The sequence below is a fragment of the Lethenteron reissneri genome, chromosome 31, assembly GCF_015708825.2.
Source record: "Lethenteron reissneri isolate LAM-NWPU_2019-01 chromosome 31, ASM1570882v1, whole genome shotgun sequence".
NCBI classification, from domain to species: Eukaryota; Metazoa; Chordata; class Hyperoartia; order Petromyzontiformes; family Petromyzontidae; genus Lethenteron; species Lethenteron reissneri.
Genome location: NC_083809.1, coordinates 9,558,754 through 9,584,363, shown reverse-complemented (window position 1 = coordinate 9,584,363; position 25,610 = coordinate 9,558,754). Strand labels below are relative to the sequence as shown.

Below are 25,610 nucleotides of genomic sequence, written 5' to 3'. Positions count from 1 at the left end.
ACCTGAAAACTCAATTTCCCTGCACAATAATACGGGATGAAACCGTGTGGGTCGACGGTTACGTAATACTATGAACGTGTGCACCGAGCGGCTTGTTGTTGTTGACTACGATGATGATGATCACGATGATGATGATGATGCCAGACGAACAAACTCCAACACCCCCCTCCTCTCTGAGCAATGCCAGGTCTTCGATTCGATTCCCGCGTGCCGGCAAAGACCGCGCGCAGAATCGGAATCGATCCACCACACGCGGGCATAGTGCGCCGAGTACAGTGCGCGGCCCTGCACGATTACATAAGCGGAGAAGGGGCCCAGCTCGCATTGTCCCTGTCACCGTCACCAGCAGCAGCAGCAAGCCACCACCAGCAGCAAGCCACCAGCAACAAGCCACCAGCAACAAGCCACCAGCAACAAGCCACCAGCAGCAAGCCACTCAACCACCGTAACTCACCAACGCCGCGGTCACTGTCACCACCATCACTCGCCCACCACCACCACCACCACCGCCGCCGTAGCCTCTCAATCCTCTCGGTTACTTGACCCTGCCCCGCTGTCTCTCAACCACCACGGGACGTCGCCCGTCAGCCGGGATCGTTCGTCCTGCCGAGTTGACGGTAGCGGCAGCGATTCGCAGCGGGGGTCGGTGTTGGTGGCGAGAGAGGGCTTGTGGTGGTGGTGGTGGTGGTGGTCTCGCTTTGGGGTGGTGGTGGTGGTGGTGTGGGTGGTGTCGCTTTGGCGTGGCCCTTCGGTGGAGGCTCCTGGTGGAAGAAGAGGACAACTCGAGCGAGCGGGTGGTGCGTGGAGGATTGTACACCGTGCCACGACGTGGAGTTGTTGTTGTTGTGGGTGGTGGTGGTGGTGAGAGAGAAGACGACACGAGAGAGGCTCTCACCCACCCCGCCAGGTGAGCAAGACGCGCCGCGGGAGACGTCGTACAGACGAAAGTCGCTGTTCCAGAAAGAGTTTCGAGTATTTTGAAGGAGTGGTGGAGATTTGTTTTTTACCGTCGAATTTAGAGGAGATACAGAGTGGAACTCGAGACGATTTGAAAAGGAGGAGGAGGAGGTAGAGACGAAAAGGAATACGGATGAGAGAGAGGGTGAGATTTGTGGTACGGCTGGGACATAGGATCGGTGTTGAGTAGAGAGGATTGATGAGGGGTCTCTGGACAAGGCTGGTGATAGTCGTAGCTTGACTCTCAACAGGAGCCCCCAAGACACCTGGCCAAGCCAACAGGGGGGTGAGGTGTTGTGGGGGTCTGCATAGAGGGGGGTTCCAAAGTGTATTGGTTCATACGCTTGTGTTTATTCGGTAAAGTCACGTAGGAAAAAAATAATAATAAAAACAATAGAAATAAAATATTGTATTTATATTATTTTATTTCTACTATTATTTCTATTGATTTTTTTTACCTACGTGACTTTACCGACAAAACCTAAGAGTATGAATCCTTGCAAGTCACGAAAGCTTCAAATCTAGAAGTGTCTCGGTTCCTTTATTCCGCGTGGTTGTTTTGGGAGGGGGCCCCCTCTGAACGTTGTGAGAACGTGCGCGTCTCGTTGAGGTCCGATCATGATTTGTGTTTTCTTTGCGCGTCTGCGTTATTTCGGCGTTTATATAAACGCAGCGAGCGATGTGCTGCATGCACGGTGGGGCATTACATAACCAAATAGGTCGTCCCATTGGCTTCGCACTGCACGGGAGGAGGATGGCTCCATTATTAATAATAATAGGACACTTTTTCATGAAAAACACGCCTCCTGGGCTGTACAATACCGCTCCACCTCGTGATTCCATATTCAGGAACAGAGATGGGTGTAATACGTGCAGGCAAACGCTGGTCTCTTACATAACAGTTTGGCTAAAAGGTTATTGACGTTTTTGCTGCAACTGTCTAGTAAATTACCGGTACATCTCTGCTGTTTTTCTTTGGTACCCACTAGGAATGGACTTTGATAGCCTGTTTTGCCACGATTTTTTTGTATTTATTTTAGTTTGCTATTTAAATGTACGGTAAAAATGTAAGTGATTCTCAGTAATGCTGACAAATTCCATCCATCCACAGCTTTAGCTTTGAAACCCATCCAAACAACACTTTGTCCTTTTTAATACACCTTTGCAAAAAGCAAGATGTCATTGAATGTTATTGTATTGTTTTGCAAAAAAAAAAATGTGCGAGCAAAATACACTGCATGCATTCACCGGTACGAACACACCCGTTGTTCCTCTGATTGTGTGAGATCGTTTTTAAGGTGGGCCAGCTTTAGGCTGCTGAGCCCGCAATGATGGCCACTCAGAACATGACGGTGAGCACTTCCAACGCTCTGGAAGACGACGAGGAGGGCGGCGTGCTCAAGGTGTGCGGCGTGTGTGGAGACAAGGCCACGGGGTACCACTTCAATGCCATGACCTGTGAAGGATGCAAGGGCTTCTTCAGGTATTCGAGATGAAACGTGACCGGCTCTGTCCACCTGGAAAAAACCTTGGACCTGTTTTAATTTAATGCCACCCTTGTGGAGTGAATGAGTCCAAACCCCGTGCACCACAGGGGTAAAGTGCCACAAATTTAAATGGGTGACAAAATTAGGCTATACTCTTTGGTTCTTTCGGTAAAGTCACGTAGGTAAAAAATAAAATAGATCACGACGTTTCGGGCGCAACACAAGCGACCGTCATCAGGTTCTCAATGTTTGATGATTGTTGACGACTACCAGTTTTTAACCCAGTATTTTATTACAATTAAAGAGACAATCGTTAAACTCTTTTTGACATTGGAATCATGGGTCATCATTTTCAGGTGTAATCCATGATATGCTCGGTAGAGAGGTAATTGTGGACAGTTGTTTGTAATTAACTCAATTGTTTTTGATATACTAGGCACAGTTACCCTTGCTCTGTTGCAAAGGTCTATGGAGGACCCTTATATATGCAAATAAACGCAAGTTAGTGCAGGTCTTTGCTTTGATATGAATCCCTGTTAAGCACTTAATTATGTACAGTGTATTGCGGTGATAACCCAATGATTCAATTTAAGACAGTGAGAACTCGAGCAGAGAAAAAAAAATGTTGCTTGTGTAACCAATTTGCATGGCATGTTCCACCTTTGCCCTTAGATCGTGTATTTAATGTTATGGATAAACACCACGTTTAGTAATAAATAGTCTTTAAGAGTTAACGTGGGGGAAGATAAAACTACAAATTTAAGTGTCTAACCAAATACATTTGACTTGTTTTCACAAACGGATTCCATTCCATGCAATCGCAAATGTTATTTTGCACGTATGGTGATTGAAAATTAGCTGGTATCAGTACCCAGGGTACAAGTTGCCTAACGTGCATCGTTTCATGCCATCATGGTGACTGATGTATTTCATTTTGATGAACACACTGAAATATCTGTCTGTATGGGCAGTTGTAGCAGAGATGTGTTTAATACAAGCTGCACTAATGCCCCTTCTGATGGTTGTCAAAGGCTGCCCTGTCTATTATGTTCAACGTTACGTTACATAACTTGTGCAAGATTGTGTGGAGTCACACAAGACAATAGTGCATTCCCTTTAGTGCAGTTCCCTCGTTATTCACGACCTTGCTATCTGCGATTTTGGCTATTCGCGAATTGTATCTGCAACTCTACACGGCTACATCGAGAGAGAGAGAAAAGTGATGAGATAAAGCGATGAAAGAGATAACTTCTTGAAGCTTTAGAAGCGTCTGCAGACGTTGCGCATACGATATTTGTGGGCCAATATTATCCGCGAAATTTGCTCTCCATGAGCATCTCTGGAACGCATCCCTCGTGAGAAGCGAGGGAACGCTGTACTGTATACATTTGTTTTCATTAGCGCCGATATGAGCTTCAATTCAAGTCTTGTAAGAGTTATCCTTTTCATTTATTCATTGAAATAACATTTAACAATAGACATTTGGTTGGTTTTACAAGATGTGCAATATTGTAGGTAAATGGTACGATAGTTGTAAACTGCAATGGATAATAATGTTCATCCCTTATGAATATACTGCTGGATGAATACTTCATCATGATTTTTCAGCCATATTTAAGCACGTTTGGAGACATTTAATCAAACTGATTTGCACAAGTTCGTGATGCGGAGCTCAGAACTGATGAAGAAATTATTCAACTAATGTGAGCCAAAGCAAGGAATCAAACTCTGATTGCAGTATTCATATGTCCATATATCTGTATATTAGAAATAAAGACAAACAGATATAAATTGTCTTTGGAGCAGTTTTTTTGTGAGAATTCATCGATCCGTTTTTTTAAGGAAAGATCTGGGACATTTTAGGTATTTTTTCACAATTTAGATGCAGATAATTGTCTGTTTTAGCATATTGGACTTAGATATTCGCATATAATAGCCTATTGCCGCAAATTGTGCCGTGCATTCTTACATATAGCAGGTGAATTCCCAGTAGATATACTCCCTATGTGGCGTGCATAAATATTACTGATTGCAAAACGTGTCCTATGTAATTGTTGTAATTAGGGTTCTCTTTCGAAGGTGAAAATGGGAAAATAAACGCGGAGGCATTTGTGTTTGTGCAGGAGGAGCATGAAGAGGAGTGCTTCCTTCACTTGTCCATTTGAAGGGAAGTGCAACATCACCAAGGACAACCGCCGGCACTGCCAAGCATGCCGCCTAAAGCGCTGCCGAGATATTGGCATGATGAAAGAGTGTAAGGACGTCCGCCCGCTTACCCACCCCTCCACTGTTCATGAAGGGCAGGTGCACAGATGCATTATGCACAGATGCATTATGTAATATGCATCTGTGCATAAGAGGCAATTAAAATCAGTAAAACCACACCGAGACAATGATCCCCAGTGGAAATTTGCCTCCTACCTCTTCCTTATTTATGCATGCACACCCATCCCCTCCACACAGACACTCGGAAGTAGTTTTGCTCATCCCATCGGCCACACGGCCTTCCCAGCGTGCATGGCATCAAATTAAAACTACTAGCTATTTTTATTGTATCAGGTAGGGCCCACTGAGCGACCTGGCCACAAATGATAGCTCAACCAAGTGGCTTATCATGTGGAAATGTATAGCAGCCAAATACTCGCACGTTTCTAAATGTGGAGGGATAAACCGGAGGACCCGGAGAAAAAAATTACATCACCACGGGGAGAACATCCAAACTTAAAATATAAACGTGTTAAGGTCGGGATCGAACTAATGATCTCTAGCATACGAGGCATGGGAGTTCACATCTCTCACCACCGCGGTGTGACCTTGTCAGAAGTGTCCTGACCAAAAATATGTGACCGGTGCTACTGCCCAATGGTTAATCTGCTTATAGTTAATGCAGGGTCCACAGTTCAGCGGAGGACAAGTCTCACCGTACCGTGGATAACACAAATAACTGTCGAGTTGGGCATATTTATTGGAGGTGTCTCAAGTTAAATTACGAAGCAGCTTTAGCGAGGACAGGTGCAGACAGAGACACACTTGTTGTGGGAAAGTAGACCTTTAGTCCTGCAAGATTAAAGACCTCTGGCCTAAGCTATAAACTTGTCTACAGTGCTGTAAAGCTTTTGTTATTAGCAATTGTTTGCGATTGCTCAACTAACACTTTGTATGTCTGCGTATGAAAGGCAAACGCAATTACTTAATTTCCATCGTGCTTTTCACTCATGAGGTTAGTTGAATATTTGTGGTTCTTCCTACCAAATTTTTTCTCCGAATGTGTAAATTATAACTTGTTTGTAAATATTATTTTGTGAATGTGAAATTTGTGATTGCCAAGAAAGCAAACTTTCGTTCTAAGAGTACTTGTCCCTGGCATATCAACATTGTTTTCCTCTCCAGAGAGGTGTGAGGGTGGTGAGGGCATGGCTGATGGGTGGGTAGACAAGTCACGATATGGTGTCGTAGTGTGGCGTGCATGGGTATAACTGCCCACAGTATACACAGTGACACACCCACGGTTGTAATTGACTACGGAATATTGTGTTCCTTTCTCTTCATGCAATCAGGAATGCATAACCCTCTTTGGTTCCCAGATTGTTTGTAAACGTGTGTCCGTGAATGCAGTGATCATGACAGAGGAGGAAGTGCAGAGGAAAAAAGAGATAATAATGAAGAGGAAGCTTGAAGACACTGCGCGTGAAGTCCATACGCCCCAGCTGTTGGAGGAGCAGGAGCAGCTGATAGCAACGCTCATCGAAGCTCACAGGAAGACCTACGATGCTTCTTATTCCGATTTCTCACAATTCCGGGTAGGCATCGCATTCAGGTCTCTACGCATTGGAAGGTGGTGCATGCTCGAAGGCAGGCAAACTTTGGTTGCTGTATGCAGTCTTAAAAAACATCGGTGCGTGATCATGACAAGCCTTAAACATTTCACATTATTCACGTGAGAAATTTTACAACAAAATTATTTTAATATGATGATTAAAATTATCTACAACTTATACAGCATTATTTACACACTGATAAGAAATTACATCCATATTATAATAATTGGTTCTTTACCCTTCTATCTGGCAACAAAACTGACACCTTTTTGCAAGGAGTCATGTTTGCATAGACCGCAATACCTGCAGTCATAATACAAACAAACAAAAGAACATAACTCTGATAATGTGCACAGAGTTATGTTCTTTTGTTTGTATTATGACTGCAGGTATTGCGGTCTATGCAAACATGACTCCTTGCAAAAAGGTGTCAGTTTTGTTGCCAGATAGAAGGGTAAAGAACCAATTATCATATTTTTACTGGCAAATGAGGTCCCCATAGTACATCCATATTCTTTGGGTCTTTCGGTAAAGTCACGTAGATAGGTTCAAAGAAAATAACAAAAAACTACGACGTTTCGATCGCAACAAAAGCTTCTAAAGGCAAACTCTTTATAAAGGATTGAATTGAGCGTAGCCCAAGTGTCAGCAGCCAATGTTAATGTAAGTGGTGGGCAGCAACCACGAAGGTGGTTGGTTCTCCACCAATAAAATGGCTGCCAGGTGAAAATTAGCACGTTAATACAAGATTGGTGAGAGGCCTCCACGGCGCGCGCACTGAGGTGGCTGTGTTAATGTGACAGATTAACATGTTAATGGCAGATCGCAGAGCAGCAACCTCTAGGTCGGCACGCAAAGTGGCTGTGTTAGTGTGAGAAAAAATCAGAGAGCAGAAAATAACAAACATCGGAAGGGAGTAGGATGGGAACATCACAGCCAGTTATGACTTAAACTGGTTAATAACGTCCTTCCAATGATTGCTCAGTTTGTACCCATCTTTTTCGGTTGAAATTGTATGTCTGTATATACGGGTGGCTTCATGAACGAATCTTTGTTGATAGCCAGTGGATTTGCAAAGTACCTTCGTCTTAGAGAAATCAATTGCGCGTGAGCCCACCACATTAAAACAATGATCAGCCACGGCCGAGGTATTTGTTCCTACCGTGTTTCAAATCTGCCTTATGTTCTCGAACACGGTCCGAGACATGTCGCTTAGTTTCCCCATTGTAACTACTGCTGCAAACACAGCTTAGTTTGTAGACGCCGGGGTATTGCATGTCAGGGATCACATCCTTCACAGATGGGATCAGATCACGAATTTTATGTACTGTGTTAAATCGAACCTGGATCTTGTGTTTGCTCATGATTTCGGAAATATTTTTTGTGACCCCTGCTATGTATGGCAAGGTGATGGCTTTGATTGGGTCCTCAGATGGTTCTTTTCCAACGATTGGGGTGATAGCTTTACGGATTGTGTAGTCTGAATATCCATTCATCTTGAGAGCTTGGTGTACGTGTTCCAGTTCACTGGCTCGGTGATGATGGTTGGAAATACATCGAGCTCTATGGTGTAGAGTTTTGATGAGGGAATTTTTATGGGACTGATGGTGGTGGTAGTCAGGTTTTAAATATGCATCCGTATGGGTGGCTTTCCGGTAGACAGTGTCCCATTGAGCCATCTGGTCTCTTTTCGATTAAAACATCCAAGAATGGTATCTTGCTATCCTTTTCCACCTCCATGGTGAATTTGATGGCTGGGTGTATGGAATTGGTGTGGTTGAGGAATTGGTTCAGAGCTGGTCGGCCATGTGGCCAGATGACGAACGTGTCATCTACGTACCTCTTCCACAAGGACGGACGTAGTGTGGATGCCTGGATGGCATCTGTCTCAAATTTGTCCATGAAAACATTGGCTACAACTGGAGATAAGGGAGAACCCATTGGGGTACCTTCAACTTGTTTGTAGAATGTTCCATTCCAGGTGAAGTAAGTGCTGGTGAGGCAGTCTCGCCAGGGCCGGTACATCAGCATTCAATCCTTGTTGGACCAAATCTTCAATGATTGCAATGGTGTCAGGCACAGGAACTTTGATAAACAAAGAGACTACATCGAAACAAAATCATGAGCAACATTAACATGCTAATCTCTCACATTAACATAGCCACCTCACCGCGCGTCATGGAGGCCGCTCACCGATCTTGCATTAACATGCAAATTTTCACCTGGCAGCCCTTTCATTGGTGGAAAACCAACCACCATCGTGGTTGCAGCCCACCACTTACATTAACATTAGCTGCTGACATTTGGGCTACGCCCATTTCAAACCTTTATAAAGAGTTTGCCTTTAGAAACCCCCTTTTCCTGATGACGACCGTTTGTGTTGTGATAGAAACGTCGTAGTCTTTTGTTATTTTCTTTGAACCTATCTACGTGACTTTACCGAAATACCCAAAGAATATGAATTCCTGCAGTCACGAAAGTTTTAAGTCAAGATTTAAATGACATCCACTTTAAATGTGTCCTCTGAATATTTATGCTCTGTATAATTTGAGAAAAGCCAACAATTGTTTTTTGGTTTTGGTGTGTGCTTGTGTGTCCTCATGATAGTACAAATAGTGCTTGATAAACGATGTTTTTTTTTGCAACAAATTGGTATTCACTGGAGCTTGGAGTAATTTAAATTTGGGCCAGGTGGCAAGTTTTTTTTTATTACATTTTCCATTTAGAAAAAATTGGCTTCATACCACTTTAATGTTAGCTATCACTTTCGTAACGTGCATGTACTCCCTATTGGTGGTGTGCTAATCATGTAAAATAACTTGGAAATATTTCCAAACATACGTTATTAGAAATTGTGGTGACACTGTGCCGTAACTTGCCACATTAAACATTACATTCGCCATGAACAACCTGAGCATATAGCTAATGCCTGGGCACACTCATTTGTTCATTATTGCACGCTGGACACTTGGTATGGCAAACGCAAAAATAGTGCTCAAAAAACATGTACCTCGTGTTTTGCAAGGTGCATCTCAACTTGGGCTCAAATTTCTTGATAGCAACAATGTCAGGATTTCTCCACAAATCTGGCTATCGCCTGATGAAGCTAGTTGTAATTACTGGCGTAACATCGTTCTCAGATGATAAATGTTGTGGATTTGCTCTCCAACACATCGGTGTGCTGTACTTGTAAGGAATTGGCATGTTCTGTTTACGTGACAAACCTTATTAATTGGCTGTGTCGGGTGGTGGCGGGTTTAACGACACATCTAGAAACTTTTCAATCTAAAGTATACGGTGATTTCCTTGAAGTGCCCTTTGAGTCTGTCATTCATTTTAAAATAAGGGGTAAATAGTAAAATGCACTGTTGCGAAGGGCTTACAAGTGTTTACTCGTGTGCATGTTTGTGCCAGGAAGAGTGTCAGTAATGCGAGTAAATTGTGCAATGTGTGTATTGTGCACTGTGATGTGAGAGCTGAATTTTAAGCATGCATTCGTAAGTGTGCCCTGTGTGTAGTTATAGGGCTAATGGAGTGATGCATGTTTGGACTGTTGTAATTTTCCACCCGTGAAGCCTTATTTTAAACGGCTGAGTGCACAACAATGGAAGGTTTGCGCACATTATAGCCCTACGTATCAACGGCATTGATTGGTTAATTATGTTTACCGCTTGCCAATGTGTTTTGTACACATTGAAGCTCACAATTTTGCATATGTATAATTAAGAAGGAAAATTTAGGTCACGTGCTTTTCACCAACAAAGGCAATTATTAACACTTGCCCACAGGAATGTGCATTTCCCTGTTTTATGATGACAGATATCTTGTTGCATATTTGTCAATGTATTATCTGTACGCATAAAAAAAACATTAGGTCTTGTGCTTTAATATAACTATGTTTGCAGCCACCCAAGAGAGGTGATGGCAGCCCTGATTGTAGAAATGCTACCAACCCCTTCCTGATGTCCCTGCTCAACTCAGATATGGACGAGCTTCCCAAAGCTTCTGCAAGTACGTGTGGGCCACCAGTGGTGCCGTTGCTTTGGCTGTCAAAGGCTTTGGGCAGCCGATTGTTAGATTTTATAGTCGTGTGAGGGCATGCTTCAGTACGATGCCCTCTATCGCGTCCAGAGAATGTGCAGCTGTAAGGCATTTTGCCTCGGGTTTAAAGCTCATTTTGAGATGGCGAACACGGATAATGTAGGCTGCGCTAACACACAAATGTTTCTATAGTTTTAGAATGGCCTTTTTTTCAAGATGTTATATTCTTTCATACATTGTAATCCTGATTTTAAAAAAAAAGTGGGATAAAAAAATCCATAGTTGCATGAATTTAATGTAATTGTGTTTATATCAAAACGTACAGCCCCCTGTCTTCTGTAAACATCGTACTGAATAATGGCAAGTAGTTTTGTCGAAGTTTTTGTTTCCACTTTTGACACAAGTGTTTATACATCGTTAAATTAGCAGTCCTGCTGAAAGTGCTTGGCGCGAAAAGTTTGTTATGCAGTTGATGTTTCATGTGATAATGTTCTTCTAGAATTTAAGGATTATTATTTTTAAAATTATAGCCACATTGATTTGTAGGGAAAATCAGATGCTTCGTTAATCTGTTAATTTTTGATTGTTAAAAGTGAAAGACATTTATTTACATGATTCTAAACATATTTATTGTGTAGTATCAGATGTCAGTCATGTAAGGGGCCAGTGTTTACGGTGATCCTGTGATGTTCATTTCATTTTGTGTTTTATAACCGTGTCCACTGTATTCATACAATTGCCGTCTAAGGTGGCCCCAAAGATACGGGTCTCATTCAAATGTGAAATATGCCAAATTATTGTAAGAACTGAAGACAAGTATGTAAAAACCAAAATAAAAATGTTAATATTCTTATTGTGAAGTAAGGTCAGAGCAATTCCATTCGTTTGCAATTTGATACATCGCATCGCAAGGCGTGGCAATTGAATTTTCATTTATTCGACTATAGTCAGCGAGTCCGTTTTTTTGTTGTTGATATGATACCATTAATAATAGCAGTGGAAAATACAAAATAAGCCCATTCCCCTTAAATTTGGTTATATAAAAGATAACGTTTGCCAAAAATGTGCTCCGAGTATTCACTACTGTTACCTTGCCGCCATATCGATTGGTGAAAAAATAAGAATCGGCTTTACCCTTCTTGGCAGTAAAACAGCTGCTAAGATGTTCAAACATCAAATAGATATCTATTTCAAGGCATCAGGTCTGCAGTAACCACACAAACTTGTGGCAAAACATGCAAACAAACATGTTCTAAATGTCATTCTATTATTAATTGATTTAATTTTTTACGCGACTTTACTGAAAGAACCAAAGAGTAATGTTCTAATAATAGATGCATCGATGACTTTTCGGTCATCTACCCTACGTTTGTCTCGTTTTTCTTATCTTCACCACATTTCCCCCTTCTCCCTGTGCCCTGTTGTTCTGTATATTAACATGAAACGAGCATGTTCGCTTACATTTTGCACAATCAAATCTTGGGCAAGCGGTTCCATACGTTGTATCGTGTAGGTAAATAATCTATTTTGATTGTTGCACCGTTGTGGGTAGTAGATGTAAAACATGTTTGTGGAGAATGAGAGTTCCTTTTTTTATTAAACAAGCAGGGGGTTGGGGGGCCATGTGGGTGTTCCGGCAGGTGGTGAAGAGGCCGCAGCGGGTGACGAGCTCTCCATGCTGCCCCATCTGGCCGATCTTGTCAGTTACAGCATTCAGAAAGTCATCGGCTTTGCCAAGATGATCCCTGGTTTCAAGTGAGCATGTCAAGCATCAACTAAACACCAGATTTAGAAGCCTGGCTGTCCGATTTAAGTGATCAAGCACTCTACCGATTTGTAGATTGGATTCCTCGGCGAATCGGATAACATGAAAATAGTTGAGGGAAAAAAGGAATCTCGTCTCTGTTTCCCACGTGTGCCACTGGATGGGAGGTGTTTTTTTGGTGGAGCTTGATATCATTCTCGACCGTGTCATGTTGAGTGTGGCTTGTAGCAGGTATCCTGCTATGTGTGGCCATTTTTAAAGGGGCCCTATAGAAAAAAGTCAGTGACAATTGAGTCCATTACATAACTCGGTCGATGAATTGTGCCAGAGCTTCATCAAGTGAGTTAACGAAAGTGGAAGCGACATTTAGAATTAATTGGGACAGCCTAATTATTGTGGAGAGTTTGGATTCGTGATTGTCCTTTCTAATTATTTGCCAAATTACAGAGAGCGTCTGTGGTAAATAATCTCAGTTTGCACATTCACATGGTGTAACATTGAGGATATAATTTGTATTATTTATCAAAACTAAATTTTTACTTTCCATTTACATTGCTAAAATTTAATGACTGATTGTATAGATTGGGTTGAGATCTCATTTACGTGTAGCCTTGGTAGGCCAGCTTGTGTTAGTTATTTATTGCGTCGGTTATCTGGTTTTTATCATGGTGTGTCTTAAGGTTTACCCACTGATAATCACACGGGGTGCTGTATGCCATGTGTAAAATACAATATCTCGACACCAGTAGGCCAGCTTTCCATTCAATAAAACTTTAATGATGGGTTTGTCGTTGCACTTTTTTTTATATGATGCATTAAGTTGATGTACAAATAGGGCATTTTGTAGTGCCGCCAATGCCTAAATGGAACATGTTCAAGATTTACAGTTTCTATTTGTCTGTTCAGGGTTGGCCCAAACGTTCCAAAGTCTGTAAATAATTTAATTTAACAAGTCATTTTCTGTTTGTGACAGAGAGCTGTGCACGGAGGATCAGATTTCCCTGCTCAAGGCCAGTGCCATTGAAATCATCATCCTCCGCTCCAACGAGTCCTTCACGATGGAGGACAATTCTTGGACCTGTGGCAGCAACGAGTTCAAATATCAGATCGGCGACGTTATGCAGGGCAAGTGTAATTATGATATATATATAAAATGTTGATACTTGCATTTATATTGTGCCCGTAATGTAACGAAACATCACGGCACAGTTTTTTTAGTCCATTCAGAACACAACAAGTTGACGAGTTGCAACAAAAATGAGTCATATTTAACTTTAGAACCGAAATGGCAGCATATTGACATCGTGTTAAACTCAAACTACTTTTGAAACTTAGAATTTTCCAATCTCTGATTATTCTTTTATTCACCAAATGCCACCTGATTTTTTTTGTAGCTGTATTGTACATCTTTAAACGCTGTATTCAAAATGTAAATTTTTGTGTTTCTGTCACTTCCCCAATGTTCGTCTTCTGAGCAATCCTTGTGGCCAGTAATACGCTGTCATTTGCTATTTTCCTTTCATATTGGCATTATACGCCCCTCAATAGCGTATTAAGTATTGAAAATGTCTTCTTTTGGTGATTGAATTTACGGTCTATGTGGTTTAAGCCCATGTACCTCCCCCGCACAGCCTTATATGGTAATTTGCCTGCACAGGTGTTGCCAACATAATGGTTTTCAGAAAAAATCTGTGCAAACATTAATTTCCTTCACCATTATTCACCTAATTTCTGTTTCTCGGTTATTTTTTTGTGAAAATAATTAACAGATTTTTAATGCTGGACATAAGGCTTTTTTGTGCCCTGTCAGTCATGGGGTTTATTTAAACATAATTCATGCTGGTCCATGCTGCTTGGTGAAGGTGAGAGGCCATGGACCTGTTCAATATCCCTCACCACTGATGATAGCCGTGAGCTCGGGTTGCCCGGGCTCATAGTGCATTGCGCCCACCGCTGTGCAACTGCTGCCCTGCAGTTATTATTAAGTGGGCGCTACGGTGGAGAGATGTTAACTGACTTTGTGACTTTACCGAAAGAACCAAAGAATAATTCCTGCAGTCACGAAAGCTCCAAATTAAGTTTGAGATGTTAACTCCCTCGTCTGGTATGCTGGAGGTCGTTAGTTCGATCCCGACCTTGACACCTGTATATTTAGAGTTTGCGTGTTCTCCCCGTGGTTGCGTGGATTTTTCTCCGGGTCCTCCGGTTTTTCCCTCCGCATTTAGAAACATGCGTTGAGAGTATTTGGCTGCTATAAATACCTACATGATAAGCCTCTGCATTGAGTTGTCATTTGTAGCCAGGTCGCTTCTGAAAAAGAGCTATATAGCTCCAGTTAAAATAAAATATATTTTTATAATTTTCTTTTATTATTACTTGGGTGTAATTTAATCGCTGAAATACTGCAACGCGTTTTGGAGATGTAAATGTTTCGCCAAAACATGTGTTGTAGCTGGACACAAGTTGGAGCTTCTGGAGCCCCTTGTCAAGTTCCAGGTCAACATGAAGAAACTTGACCTCCATGAGGCTGAGCACGTGCTGCTCATGGCTATCTGCCTCTTCTCTCCCGGTCAGTGGTGATTCAACGCTCCTCCTTCAAGGAACCTTGCGCCTGCCAAATATCAATATGCCCGTCACATGCTGCCATTCACAATCCCAAGAGACACGTTCTTTTGCACAGACGCAACTCGTAGTATCGGTAAAGTCACGTAGGTAAAAAATAAAATAAATTAAAATGAAAACAACTACATTTAATCACGACGTTTCGGAAGCAACACAAGCCTTCAGGTGGAACCGCCACAGCAAAATTACTGCAGTGATTTAATTTAGTTGTTTCATTTTAATTTATTTTATTTTTTACCTACGTGACTTTACCGAAAAAAATCTAGACTTAACTCGCAGTGTTACTCTGTATAAGCAGTTAATTGGCTTGAGGCACGATGCAATGCGACTCTATTTTGTGTAGTATTTGGTTATAGCTTGCTCTCAGGAGGGACACTCATTGGGCAAAATTTCCCTGCGGTGCTTTCTAGGGTTTTGCGCTCTAGGCTATTTGGTTCATGTCTTAGATTCAAATCCTTCAAATCTAACACTGCAAGCCTGGAGTACACAGCTGCAAGAGTTAAGAACTGTTGGGCAATTCTCATTTATCTTTAATGCATCACATTCTTATCACTTGATTGCTTCCTGGTTGGATTATAAATTTGAATATAAATCGTTAAGCTTATTTTATGTTAATTGTATATTGTTTAAGTATGGTCCTGATCTAAATTGTCTATTTTACCATCTATGTTTCCCCTTTTAATGATATATTTTCACTTTATATTGTTACCATTTTTAATTCGTGCTGTAACCCGAGGTCACCCTTCTCAACAATCCCATGTTCACATGTTCATCTGTATGGGTCATTTCCATTTCCTGGTGAAATAAACGTTGGATTGGATTGTGTAGGTAGAGCCCATTGAGAGATAAAATTGGTTCTTTTGAAACGCTTATTCAATCTTCAATCAGTGGGAGGTCGATCCTCCCCATCTGCTGCCCAGGTTGTCTGTAACTTCCTTCCCCCAGCCATTCATGCTGTCGACTTTCTGCCCCCGTTCATTTTTTTTATTCTGTGTTTGGTCGCCTCGACAAAATCATTATGCCCAATGCTTTCTTTGCAGCATCTTGAGATGCAGTTGCATTGAAATGCTCTAAAATCAAAATTGTGTTGTCCAAAGGAGAAATACAGGTCAACGGGTAAAGGCTATGTAATTATGAAAGCAATTTTGCTTGCAAAAACACTTTTTCTTCTTTGTTCTTTCGGTAAAGTCACGTAGAAGGGAAATAATTAAATAATAAAAATAAAACATAATAAAATAATTCTCACGACGTTTCGGCCACAATGCAAGCAGCCGTCCTCAGGTGAAGAACAGGTCTGTCGGAAAGACAGCATCTGACGCTGAGTTGCCCCTCCTGAGAGAGCAAGCTTTCCGACAGACCTGTTCTTCACCTGAGGACGGCTGCTTGCATTGTGGCCGAAACGTCGTGAGAATTATGTTATTATGTTTTATTATTTTATTATTTCCCTTCTACGTGACTTTACCGAAAGAACCAAGAAGATGAATCCTTGCAGTCACGAAAGCTTTAAATCGAAAAAAAAACACTTTTCTTAACGAATCACGTGTGGTGCAAGGTGTGTAACGTTTAGTCGCACGTTGCTGCTGTCAGACCGGCCTGGTGTACAAGACCGTTGCAGGGTGGAGGAGGTGCAGGAGCACCTGACGGAGACGCTGCGCGCCTACATCGCTTGTCGCCACCCGCTCTCCTGCAAGCACATGCTCTACGCCAAGATGGTGGAGAAGCTGACCGAGCTGAGGAGCCTCAACGAGGAGCACTCTAAGCAGTACCTGCAGATCTCGCAGGACGCCGTCAACAAGGAAGACCTGCCGCCACTCCTGCTGGAGGTCTTTGGCAACCCGACCGCATGAAGACAGGGAGGACCTGACGCAACTTTGGACGGACGAGTGGAGAGATTGCTGCCCTCTTGTGAGAATTTGCACTGGCGAACAGGTCATCACTACTGAAGAGTCATTATTTTTCTACGTGCATGCCTCCATTACTTATCTTAAAAGGCTGTGTTAATATATATATTATAGCTGGGAGGAATAATGGAAATATCAATGACATATTTTTATTAAACTAAACTCTCTAGATATTTTTTTAAAATATGCATTTGGCCTACGGCGACCTGCAGAGGGTGACATACACTCGAAGCGGGTGCTTAAGGTCTGCATAGGCTCATTCAAATCCTCACAACTTAGATTTAAGTTATTGTTTTATAGGCCAACAATCATGGAATTAATTGTATTCTATAATAAACATAGAATATGCCACGCAGGAGGCTATATGTAATGTTTTAGGGGATAGCCTTACATCTCAAAGTAGCTGATATTGTTTATTTTTCTGGAAGAGGCCCCAATAGAATGCTTGTGTTAATTGTATTTTGTTTAAGCTCGGCACTAATATATACGTACTGTGACCTCAATCCAGCCGACTGAAGATTGGCAATCACATATAGCCTCCTCTAAGAAATGTACTGCATGTGTATATACACCATATAAATGATAAACTTAGATTTAACGCAAAATACTAATATGCAGCGTTACGTACATTTTATGGAACGTGACTAAATGTATAAAAATGTATAAAGATCATGCCACGGTATACAGGGATGTAAACTAATAATTGAAGCGAAATATTTGACCCGTCAAACCAATCGTTGTCAAGTTTAACTCCAGTGTGCCTCAGTTCACCGTGCAGTCCTGGCTTCAATTGACGATGCCGGCCAGCGTTCGCCCTGTCCCAGCCGAGGTCTGTGCGTGACTGCTGTGGAGCCATCTAGTCAGGAGAGGGCGTTGCAGCAACATCCACCTGCATTGTTACGCTGCTCCAGCGTGTTTAGGCTCCCCACCAACTTCACCCAATGGGCGCGTGACCCAGCGTGATGATCAAATAGCCCCCCCCCCCCCCCCACGAGCCGCGAGGAATGGGAAGGCACTCTTCCAGCATTGGATTGACAAAAGGGCACTGCGGATGCACGTACATAGTTGAAAAATTGGAATAGGTTGTACCCTTTCTGGCAATAAAACAGATGTTAGGATGTATGGATATATGCATTAAATCTTGGCTTAAAACTTTCGTAACTGCAGGAATTCATATTATTTGGGTATTTCGGTAAAGTCATGTAGATCGGTTCAAAGAAAATAACAAAACAATAAAACTACAGCGTTTCCTGAAGACGACCGCTTGTGTTGCAATCGGAACGTCGTAGTTTTTGTTTTTTGTTATTTTCTTTGAACCTATCTACGTGACTTTACCGAATGACCCAAAGAATAATATATGCGCTGTCTTCGAAACTGATTGGCCTACACCTAGAGACAGCCTTTCTTGTTATCAGAGCATGTTTGTTTGGATGTTCACCACAGGTACGTGTGGTTAATGCAGACTTGATTCTATATGATGTTTGAATATCTTAATACTTGTTTTATTGCCAGAATGAGTAAAACCTATCTTATTTTTCATATTTTGATACTGGAAAAAAGATCCGATGATACTTATATAGTTATTAAATGTGGCAATATTTTATGGGGATATATACACAATCTGCTTCAGAATAGTGGTTTGATTCCAAAAATTCTCAACAATGTTCCGTTTTTCTTCAGATGACATGTTAATGATTGCACAGGTGATTTTCTAGCCAGAGACTCCAATCATTTGCATCATTCCTTTACCTGGATTATATGGGCACGCTGCACTGGTGGCATGCACGTAGTACGTGTGCTACTTTGAATGTTAGAAGACCTCCATGCAGTCATACGCTTCATGCACTACACTCCACTTATCGCTGGCAAAGATGGGTTAGCCTGTTTTGTAAATATGTGCGTGGCTGAGCAAATGTACTTTCAGGCTTTTGTGGTCCCTCGAAGAATCTGCAGAAGAAAATGCAACTTGTGACTGCGCAGTAAGTAATAATGTCCTTTTTAACCCAGTGGTACTGGGTGCTTTATACGTAGCCGTGCCTAATCCTAGAGGAGGGACACCATGGTAGGGGTGAGTAAGCTTTCCTCTGTCTCTTCTGCAGTGGTAACAAGATTTTCGGGCATTGTCTGGGTAATGGTGGTACTCTGGTGTATCGCTTAACGTTTGTGGAAGTCTTCAATGTTTGCTGGTACTGAACAAAATGTGGAATGCATGCAAAGTGGTTTTGAAAAGCACAACGTGTTCATTTAACAACAACAATGCCACGTGACCTGTGCAGGGGCAGGTCTGTAATGTGGACGTCTGGTTCTGCCACAGAATGTTTCATGCAACTTTGCTTGGAAATGACCTAAATGCCATAAAAGTGCTGCTGAATTTGGCATTGCTAAGATCAAATCACAAGGCAAGAAGAGTTGTAAATTTGAAACTATTGTGAATCACCAAGGAGGAGGAGGCAACACAATTGTAGAGTTGCAATTTCCATGTTGGTTAGCACAGGCATTGCTTGATATATCTGGTGCGCAATTCAAACTTATGTTTTAATTCGCAGAATGATTTATAAAGTGGTAAGAGGAGGATATTATCCAGCGTTTAACTACATTGCTGTGTAAGAAAACGAAAATGTTCTCAAATAAAATCCCGATAGCGTGATTTCTTCATTGAGCAGTTGTAGTTTACTCCTCCCCCTGTGGTATACTATGGTCCTGAGCATTTCAAAGTGGCAGTGTGGTGCAATAGGAGATCAGCTTAGGTTTGTTCCTTTCCCAAGGCCAGTAAATGTACAAATATGAGGATTTGATTAGTCTCATTCGCACTATTTTAACGATTGCAAATAATTGCATTGATGCTGATATATGTAGTTGTATTTTGTCGGGGTTTCTTTATGGAATGGAAACATGTATTGTTGATTGTGATTGGAAACAAAAGAATGCTATCGCAGAGACATAGCATGTGACGGGCAACTGCATGGCGCGTGTACATGTGCTATCGGGGCATGGAGGCAGAACTAGGTATTTCTGTTAGTGTTGCTAGGATGGACAGTTTTAAATCCTGACTTTATTTGCTGAGCTTGTGCTTCAGCCAATAGGCAACTGGAGCCAGTAACATAAATAAGACTGTGTCTTAATGCTAAACGGCCAAACCAGAACACATTGTCAGTGTTGTGTCGGTGGTGAAAGAGATGACAGTTGTGGTTCGCCAGTGTCCTTGGTTGGGCAACCGCGTAGCATCTGCTCAGACAGTGACGGGAGTATTTAAGTCTTTTGTTTTCAATTTAGGGAAAAAAAAACAGCCTATGGGATGTATGCCAGAGTTAATGCATGCAAAAAGAAAGGCATTCAGGGGAACGGCAAATACATGCTGTGCTGGAAATGTTGACTTAAAATGATGATAATGAGTACATTTTTTCAGAGCACAAATGTGCCCTTCCTGTTTACATGCAACCCCCAACCTGCTGTAGAACTGGTGAATTAGCTGTCGATGTGTACCATAGGTGAAATGGTTTTGCGAATTGCCGAACATATTTTACACAGTTGTCCAGTGTGCCCACGATTATAATTTTTTTTTTAAACATTTGAGTGATGTGCGATTATCATGTTGGATCGCTGTCGAAATTGTTGTGATGCCTCTTTTACACTGCGGTCATCATGTCACCTTTGCACAGACCCTGCATCTCTTAGTACGTGTTTTATGGTTCACTTGTACGCCATGGACCGGCGACGTGGATTGTTACTTACGGATTGATCACGGTGAAGTAATTCTTAATGTGTTTGCGTGTTACGATGCATTGAAAATTATGTGCATCGTTAACTATGCAAACGTACTGCTTTCACTGTTGTATCCTCTTGCATCAAGAGTAACCCTGCCAGCAAGCATTAGTCTCCTTCCGATGCACCAAGTATGTGTCCGAGACCCCAATCATTGCCATTCGAGGCATCTGCTCTTATATTAACGGAAACACTTATAACTGCATTCGTTTTGACAATTTCTTGTTAACATGCATATTGCATGCTGCATTTGTTTTGTTTGAAGAATGTGTGGTCTATTTTCGGTTTACCTTGCACAACTCTTTTCTCAACTTTACGAATATGCATATGCTAAACCCAGAAAGGGCTGCTTTGATACCTTAAGGAAAGTTTGGTCTGGTGATTAATGTGATTGTAATGGAGGTCAGTAGCTGCTGGTATTTGTACTTTTAACACGTTTCAAAAAACTGTGCCTCTCGTTTGCAGAAACACATTTGCTGTGTTTCAGAAGGCAGTTTAGAGAGAATTGTATTTAAATCCACAACATTACGTGTGTAGTTTCTGCCAATATGAGCTCTCTGGTGTGGTCACTCAACTCTGCTGCTAAGTGCATCATACCCAACAGACGACATTCTCGAGTGCTTTGTGAGCTCGTCTGTCAGAACAGCACCATTCTGCTCTGTAATAATTGTCCAGCCTTTCCAATAGATTGCCAAATTAGTCGCTTTAATTGTCCTCTTTGAAACAGGCACTTTTATCCGGAAAGTTACAAACCCGTTTGTTACACTTGGTAGTTAATGCGTGGTGCTATCACGTGTGGTTTATGAATTGAACATGTATGTGTGTCTGCAATATGTAACACATTCACGACAAATGTGCTCTCGCATACGGACACCTTGGAGGGACATCATGGTCTACCTCTCTTTGAATCAGGTCCGCGATGAAATAGGGGCACCAGTAAAATATTTCGTCTGGATATATTTGTTATTCAACAGGCACTTGTTGTTGTTGTGTATCGTGTTATGTCTGTTCTATGTTGGTCACAGGAGAAGTTCTGCAAATACCATATACGTCTATATATAATGAATGATCATTGTTCGCACTTTGTTATTTAAAGATAAAATCAGCCGAAGACCATAATTGTCTTCTGTACAGGATTGTAATTCTCAACATCATGGTAGACACATGTCATATTAACATAGTGAAACGTTTTTTTTTGCAATATGTATTCACATCACAATGAAAATGCATATAGTTTCATAATTGCTTCTGTATTTAGATGCTTTTGCTTATGATATTGTGAGCCTGAGTACTCGTTTATTTGCTCAACCCTACTCTAAGTTATTTGCAAATGTACATCAGAGATTTGGTCATTTCATCAGTGGTACCATTCCACTTGATAGCAATCTTACCTCAAATTTGAAGTTAAACACAAATCTCAAGGACTGATTCTTCACGGGTGTTACAAGGTACAGAACATTACTCATATCTGCCACTATCCACCCCTCTGCCGCTTTCACCTGTACAATATTTGCAAAGTCCGCCCCCCTCATCTCAACTACGCTGCAAAATCTTCCAATTCACTCCCTCATCTTCGACCCAATTATTTAAACTCCCTTATGCTTGGTGGGTCCTTTACCTCCTATGCATTCAAACCACTCCCAGACAAGTTCAAAATGCCTCTGGGTCATCTTCAACCTCCTCGACCACTCCCAGACATCGCCCTCTCCTCCATCCAGCTACACTGGATTTTATCCCTCTATTTTAAGATCGATATGTGTTGAACTGTAAATGTTGTGGATTCACTCTTCAACACACCGGCGGGCTAAAGTCGTGAACTATTTGTCTTTTGTCAACGTGACACTTTTTTGCTGATTGGCCGTGTCGGGTGGTGGAGGGTTACGACACATTTATAAATAACGCGATCTAACCGAAAAACGTTTATTATGAATTGGCACATTTTGTTTACGTGAGAAACCTTACTAATTGGCTGTGTCGGGTGGTGGCGGGTTTAACGACTCATTTATATTTTCGCAATCTAACCCCAAAACAAAAACCTTTTATGGATAATATCGGTCACGAAAGCCTGATGTGTGTTTAACAACACTGGCTTCCCCGGCTACTGCCGTTGCCTTTTCAAATTCCTCAAACTCGTTTACAATTCTCTCCGTGGTCTCGCCGCAACGTACATCTCGCGTCTCTCGTTTCGTTCTACGGTCCTCGTCCTCTCACAATCCCAGCTGTCTGTCCCCCCCCTCCTCCTCCTCCGCATGCCCGATCACAATTCCATTATTTTGCGTTTCTGGCCCCTTACACCGGGAACAAGCTGCCCCCTACATTTCAAACAGTCCTCGCTGTCCACGTCTCGTTCTTCCCTTAAAACTTGCTAATTTGTCCTTGCTTATTCCCAACTCCAACCCTTCCTCTTCCCCATCATTAACACCATCCCTCTTCCCAACCTCCCTGCCCATTCAGCACACTCATCGTTCACCACTCACTTTCATCGTTTATTTCACGCAGCATCATATTCATGTACAGGACCACCATTCTCATCAATTTCATGACAATTCTGCTGTACAATTTTCTTAATTCTTTGTTCAGCACCTTGGTGAAGGCGATATAAAAAAGAAGAGATTGTCCCGACGTGTCTTCAAATAACGTAATGTAATGCAGAGTTGCGGAATTCCCCTGGATATTACTCGCACGATTTTGCAGTTTTTTTTTTCCCCAACAGCATTTTTTTATCATCAAAGCACTTATCAAATAAATCACTGTGTTAAGTTCACCTTCACAAACTCTGTCCTGTTTGAAAAGCATGTCAAGTGTTGTCTGAGGTGAAATTTGTGACATGGGCTATGGCGAATCGTGTTTTAATAAAGAAGCCGCTTGAATTTCAGAGCCGTTGGATGGCTTGAGGTTGGGAGCACACTGTTAGTGCTCGTTTAAATTGCTTTCACAGTGGCTATATTTTCATATTGCATTAGCTCTTGAACACTGCACCCTGCTGTATATTTGTATATTTATGGAATACCCACCTATTGAGGGATGCAGTTTGACTTAAATTTGCTGGTAAATTTATATTTTTTGACAATGTTTAGATTTTAGAATATTCGGGTATGTGAACATGTTACACGAGGGTAATTGAACGTCTCATTCTGATACTTGTTAACCCAGTCATCTCTGAATAGACAGTATAATTTTTTTTTACAATTGAGAGTTGATTTGTAAAAAAAAAATCAAGGTATTGTGATGGCCAACATTAAACATCATTTACCTTCGGCAAATTACTAACTTGCATAGGTTCCCATGGGTTACACGGGATAGAAACGAGCAAATATGGGACTTTGAAGCTGTATAGTTATTTTAATTTGATACATTTACAAAATGAATTAGGCCATTTCCCACTCTTAAAATATCCACTAAGATATAAAATTGGTATGGATATCCTGGGTAGAAGCAATATGGACCATTCATATATCATGCCTGGTGAAAAATTGGTAGAACCCATAATTATTTCACTATTTATGATTTAAAAAAATAGAAATAAGAGCTTTTGTTCAAGCTTTTGTCAAATTGTTGAATCCTTCGAGATCGTCATTGCATAATCCAATATACAGTCTCGTAAACCTATTAAGTCACTCGTCGGTGAACGGTTTATTGTGTGTCCATGTTATGAACGTTGTGAATGCTGCTTTGAGTGGGTAAGTGCCGCTGTGGGAGCGTGCCTGCCGTTAATGTTTTACCATTGCCTTTGTTAGTACTGTGGCATTGTGAGAATTTAGCAATTTCTCTATAATCTATTTACAAATTATTATATTTGTATATAAATTGTTGTAAAATAAATTCAAAACAAAACAGTGTTGTTTAATCCTTCCATGAAAAAGGAGTTGCATTGAAGAGGTGTATATGATGAGGGATTCGCGTGTTAACCAAAATGTAAAGTACAAATATTTGTGGCAAAATAACGTTGTCTTGTATACAGCTCGCTTTTAGAACATTTACAAATACTTTAAACACACACACACATGGGCTATGACGAAGAGCCTGACACATTGCTTAATTTCCATTTTTTCCAAGGCAGTGTTATCGATGAATGTGATGTGGCTTTTAATGTTTGCTTGTGCAAAACCCGCTCCTACAGGACATCTGTGAAAAAGACCTGCGAAGTTGTCTGATTCCTCCCGTCTGAATACAGATTTTTGATTCTGAGAGCAGCTTCACCAAATAATTCGTTCCAAATTTGTAGATTTTAACACGTCAAGTGAATATGGCAAATAGATGCTTTGAGATGTGCCAAAATTGAGGGGCTTTGCAGGCCAAGTAGCATTGGGCAAGCTGGTAAAATTGGGTGGTTACATTTTAACCCCCATATAGCTGTAGGTATGCAAACTGGGTTATGACTGCATGGGACATTTACAGTAATGTAGGTAGACCTGAGGTATGGGGTCGGTTAAATGCAGGTGTTTTTTTTGTAAAGCACAGGGCATTTAAATTCTTATACTGGTAGGAACCTCCTGGTTACACCATTGCCCACAGGGGATTATTGTGTTCGTCCGTCGTGCAGGGAGGAGCTGGGTGGGGAGGGAGGGGCTGGGTGGGGAGGGGAGGGTGGGGCTGGGTGGGGAGGGGAGGGTGGGGCTGGGTGGGGAGGGGAGGGTGGGGCTGGGTGGGGAGGGGCTGGTCACCCCGTGGTGTCCTTATAAAACTCAACGTTTAACCTACGCACGCCGGCTTGTGCCCGCCCTCAGTCGGGCATATTTGCGGAATACACCACGCCGCCGTTGACCCTGGCCATTGACCGAGCAACCCAATGTTCCTACCAGCTCCCTCCGCAGGAATGTGTTGAAAATACGTCTAGTTGCATGAGGTGAATGGGAAATGGACCATTATGTAATATCCCCCATACCAATGACCACTGCATTATGACGAACAGTGTAAATGTTATGAACACAGGTAGATTGAGTAACGTGGTATTTTGTTGCTATTTAAAGCACCTGAGGTAACATTCAACCCAGACTTAATTTACAGCGTTTATTTAACTCTTTTTTTCACATTTGAACAAGTTATACAATTTTGAGACATTTTTCAATCCTATTATAACACACGTTTTAACGCATTGGTAAATTCAGGGTTTTCATTTTTGTCGAGGTTTTAAGTTGTACACTTTCGTAGAAATACTCGTATTAAAATAACTTTAAACTCGTGATAAAGTCTAATAACAAAATCTTTTTTTTCATATGCTATTTGGACATGTTACTTTTTAAATGCACTATTAGCT

The 25,610-nt window shown here is 41.6% G+C and overlaps 1 protein-coding gene across 1 annotated transcript; it reads left to right on the top strand.

The window, feature by feature from the left end:
- The first annotated feature begins 252 nt into the window (after positions 1–252).
- LOC133349771 (vitamin D3 receptor B-like) lies at positions 253–24,865 on the top strand. Its single transcript, XM_061563494.1, has 9 exons — positions 253–907; positions 2,256–2,440; positions 4,568–4,698; positions 6,060–6,244; positions 10,168–10,273; positions 11,944–12,058; positions 13,042–13,193; positions 14,521–14,637; positions 16,278–24,865. Exons 2-9 carry the CDS (start codon positions 2,286–2,288, stop codon positions 16,535–16,537), a joined length of 1,221 nt encoding a protein of 406 aa, XP_061419478.1. The 5' UTR covers positions 253–907; positions 2,256–2,285; the 3' UTR covers positions 16,538–24,865.
- The last annotated feature ends 745 nt before the right edge of the window (positions 24,866–25,610 follow it).

Bases quoted from the DNA above. Each gene is read 5' to 3' on its own strand.
- LOC133349771 (XM_061563494.1), top strand. From the start codon at position 2,286: ATGATGGCCACTCAGAACATGACGGTGAGCACTTCCAACGCTCTGGAA. The intron at 12,059-13,041 runs GTGAGCATGTCA...TGTTTGTGACAG, and splicing joins AAGATGATCCCTGGTTTCAA to AGAGCTGTGCACGGAGGATC. The intron at 13,194-14,520 runs GCAAGTGTAATT...CATGTGTTGTAG, and splicing joins GATCGGCGACGTTATGCAGG to CTGGACACAAGTTGGAGCTT.